We start from the raw sequence: 4,693 nt of genomic DNA on the forward strand, positions 1-4,693 counted from the left end.
GTGCATGTAACTTTTAAAACTGGGTGCACGCGGTGCATGCTAATATTTTTCAAGTACTGTGTATTGCGTATACTAGTATCCTGTTGTCTACCAGATTCAGACTTAAGTTGTTGAATTTAGCGTATGCATTTCGTAATCTGTTCGCCACATGAAAACGATAACTTTTATCTTATGGGCGCATCCATTTTGTATCCATAATCCTACTTACAACAATGGCTCCCTTTCGGTCATTTCCGTGAAATATATTTGCGAAAATTGCCGGCAATATCTCGGTTATATCCGTGAACGGTATTAGGGAAGGTGGTCGAGACCGACTTTGGGGTATCCACGCGCATAACACAGTTGTTGTCGTCACTGACAAATTGAACTCCGCCAGATCTGTGATCACTACAAAGTACTGTAACTGCCGTGAACATTTTCGACCTCAGATATGGGCACTTGATCAGATGATTGCGAACGTGCAGGTGCGTTACTCGCGTAGTTGACTCGAAGTAAGCCAGTGATTATTTCAATCGCAACTTCTCGTCAAATTCCGTAGGCTAATTTATATTATACCAACAGATCTTATCGAGTTAAAAAAGTTGACAACTTGCTTAATACAAAACACAAATATTCGTACGTTTTTGTAATAGGCCTATTATAGATTTCTGTAAGGCGTTTACCTTGGGTGAAATTTACAAATTTGATCAAGAATCAGTAATAAACGCAGTTGTATAACATTCCGGTACTGTTAATAAATAAATATAGGTATTGCCGAATAATTCCTAATAGCTTCGTATAAAAAAACTAAAAAAAAACGAAGTTGCATGACGCACGCGCGGTCATTAATTAATTCTTTAAACTTTTGTCATTTGAAAAAATGGCGTCAAAGCAACCATCGATCAGGTCGTTTTTCTCTGAGAGTGAATCGAAGAGGAAACCCAGCCCCACTGTACCCAATGTTAATGCAAAGAAGAAGAAAACGTACACTTTTAACGAGGATTGAAAACAGGGTCGTGAGTGGTTATTATTTGACGAACAAAATGTTAAAATGCACTGTAAATTCTGTGAAAAATTCGATAAATCGGGCAAAAGAAACAGTTTTCGTAATCCAGGTTGCGGTTCTATTCGACTACAAGAAGTTAAAGTTCATGAGGCAAGTGAGCAACACGTCCGATCAGAGGCGGCGGAACTAGCCTCAGTATGTGCCCCCAATAAATTACCAATAATTGAAGCAGTCTTAAAAATGGAACAAAATCAAAAAGTACACATGAGAATATTGTTTAAAATAGCTTTCTGGTTAGCCCAGAAGGGCAGTCCATACACAGACTTTGCAAGAATAATTGAATTACTTCAAGCAATTAGAGAACCTATTAGTGACAGCTACAAAAATGACAAACAAGCAAAATGTTTTATATCATTTATTCATAAAATGATGAATCAACAGGTTGTGGCAGACTTGGAAGAAAGTGAATTCTTTTCTGTATTGTGTGATGGTACAACAGATGTAAGCACAAGAGAACAGGAGATTGTGTATGTTAGATTTCTGAGACACGGAAGACCACAAACTCAGTTTATTACTTTGAAGTGTGTGGAAAAGGCAGACGCAGAGCACATCAAAGAGGCATTAGTGGAAGTCTTTGAAAATGATTTGAGATTGTCAGGAGATGCTATTGGATGGAAGTCTGGTTTGATAGGTGCATCTTTCGATGGGGCATCTGTGATGATGGGACATAGGAATGGGGTGTCTATTACACTGAGGGAATCCGTGCCACATCTTATTAGTATCCATAGTTCTGCCCATAGACTAGAACTTGCAGTCAAGGACACCATCAAGATGGTTAGCTACATGAGTGTGTTTGATGAAGTTCTTCAAGCTGTGTTCAAGCACTACAAGAACTCTGCTAAGAACTTCAGTGAATTGAGACAAACAACAAATGCACTGAACTGCAAATTAATGAGGCCAGTCAATCTGTATGGGACCCGATGGTTACCACACCACGAGAGAGCTGTTAAGTCCATGGAGGTGTCTTATCAGGTGTACTCAACTCATCTAGAGAACACTGCCAGATCAGGTAACAAAGAGCAGAAAGAAAAGGCCAGGAGTATTCTAAAAAACTTGTAGTCTGTCAAATTTGTGATGTTTTTAAATTTCTGCATGTTCTGTCCGCACTCAGCACTACACTCCAAAGGAAAGACTCTGGAGTTCATACATTTCATGAAGCAGTTAGCACTGCTGGGGAGCACTTGTCAGCATTAACTGACCGTGAAAAGCTTAGAAGCCTGATGATGAATGGGCTGGAGGTGAACGACAGTGCATATTCTTATCAGAATGTACAGCTGAGCAAGTCAGAGAGGAATACTAGAGGAGGATCCGCCCAGGATATTACAGTTGAAGTGGATTCAGCACTTAGAGATGCGGAGTCAATTCTGAGACAGACTCATGACAATATAGTCAGCAGGTTTGAAGAAATCATTGAACATGATATAGTTGGATCTACATATGTGCTAGATCCAAAAAAATTGCCAAGTGAACCAACAACACTATCTGACTATGGAGACAAAGAAATAAAGATTATGTTTAATCACTACAAACAACCCGTAACTATTAAGGGCTATGCTTTGTCAAGGGCTCTCACACAGTGGACTGGGTTGAAGAAAACAGTAATGAGAATACTTCATGTTCAAAGGATGAAATACCTTGACCTATGGCAGAGGCTTTTGCAGCAAGATGATGGGGAGTACAGGGACATACTTGCACTTATCAAGCTGTACTTGTGCCTTCCAATCAGCACAGCGGAATGTGAGAGAGGGTTTTCCTTAATGAAAATGGTAAAAACCGACTGGAGAAACAGTCTGACAAATGAGTCACTGACTGAACTCGTGGCTTTGTACTTGTGCAAAGAAAGCGTTACTGACTTTAATCCAGATAATGCCATAGCTCTTTGGATGACTTCAGGCAAAAGAGGCAGGAAGCTGAATCCGGTTCCCCTTGGAAAACGACCCCTCCTCGACAGTGACTGTGATCCAGCATGGATGTCAGACAGTGATACTGATAGTGACAATTAAGACAGTTAAATTAAAAAGAAAATGATAATCAACACTGTAATCAAGGTAATTAAAATATTATTTTCCTCACTGTTAACAGGATTTACCTTATTTTTGGTGCATGCAGAATTTTAATGGTGCATGTAACTGTTTTTTTTTCAGCATGCACCTGGTGAATGTAGATTTTTTTTCATTTCTAGCCCTGCCATATAATATTAAGAAGAACCATTTTTGTTTCTCGGTTTTTATTTGGCCCAGTTGATGAAGGCAAGGCGTATGAATACATACACCACACAGTAGACTGTTTGAATATATATATATATATATATATATATATATATATATATATATATATATATTTATTTATCAAATAAATGTGTCTGCTTTATTGCTGTTAAAATCATGGCTTTTATTAAAAATATATTGACAAGTTTTGCAAGGTAGTTTACGATAACGGGACAGACTCGTATCGAGTTGACTCCCGAAAGCACTGAACCACTCGCTACTTCCGACAAAATGGTGACTGAAAGTAGTTCTGTCAGTTCTGAATGTCACCTACCTGCTGTAGACTTAAATCCAAATCCTAAAGAAATATCACACAGGGTTATTGTTTGTAATTCAAATAATAATTGCTCGAATATTTTCTGCACACTACAAGGTCCGCCGAGCCCGATACATGTATTTTCCCGTGGTAAGAATGTTCTTTTTTCGGAAACGATCAACAAGAAATGGCTAAATTATGATGAAACATTTTATTCTGTAAATATTCCGAACAGAAAGCACGATAACACTTTTGACATAGGCCTAGAAGAGAGCGCCGACATGATGCTCACGACACCACGCCGAAGCCTCGACTTTAGAAATACGGAACATGAATGTTCCGAAATAGTAGGTACAGCCGATGGTTTTCCGTACCGAAATCATTTCAAAGAATTTCATGAAACGCCTAAAGGCTACACGTACACTAAAAATTATCCCAGTTGTGAAGTTGTACACATTTCACAATATCGAAATGACCACATGGTTCTCGATGAAAGCAGGTCGGGTGATGACGTCATTCATTCACCAGAAAACGCGACGATTCACGGTCAAGTGACATCGGGAGCGCCTTGCCAAACTAATTTCAAAACAAATAATTTCGGTGATTTGGGTTTACAACAGACCTCTCCTGATCAGATAAATAAAGAAATAACACGAGGGTTGGGCCAAAAGTTACCAACAGTCTCAAAGCCCATTGTGTAGGAACAGGGAAGAAAATGTCAAATATTCAGACAAGGAAAGAGTAGAATCAGGGTTATGGGGTGTAGATTTTAACGTGACTGTAGGTATGTAAGAAATCCCCTTAAGAGAAAAGAAAAAGAACCAGATACATTTGACGGAAAAAGTGTTGAGTGGATAGATTACATAACCCATTTTGAACGAGTAACTTTTTTTTGAATAATTGGTCAGATAATGAACAGGCTCTACAGCTTTCTATCGGTCTGAGAGGGACAGCGCAAAGGTTACTTGGTGATCTGTCTGCGACCCAAATCGCCAAATTTTTAAAGTTTGCCTTAGGGAGTAGATTTATTCCGATGGAGCGTGAAGCCGCCCACCGTTGTGAATTCAGGAACCGAAAAAGTTCAAAAGGGGAGGGTGAGGCCGAGTACGGTTATGCCCTCCGTAG

At 39.2% G+C, this 4,693-nt stretch overlaps 1 protein-coding gene across 1 annotated transcript; it reads left to right on the forward strand.

The window, feature by feature from the left end:
* Nucleotides 1-1,030: 1,030 nt before the first annotated feature.
* Nucleotides 1,031-2,104, forward strand: LOC121376877 (zinc finger protein 862-like). Its single transcript, XM_041504697.1, has one exon. The coding sequence runs from the start codon at nt 1,031-1,033 to the stop codon at nt 2,102-2,104; it is 1,074 nt and encodes a 357-aa protein (XP_041360631.1).
* Nucleotides 2,105-4,693: the final 2,589 nt, after the last annotated feature.

Source organism: Gigantopelta aegis, chromosome 1 (assembly GCF_016097555.1).
Source record: "Gigantopelta aegis isolate Gae_Host chromosome 1, Gae_host_genome, whole genome shotgun sequence".
Taxonomy (NCBI): domain Eukaryota; kingdom Metazoa; phylum Mollusca; class Gastropoda; order Neomphalida; family Peltospiridae; genus Gigantopelta; species Gigantopelta aegis.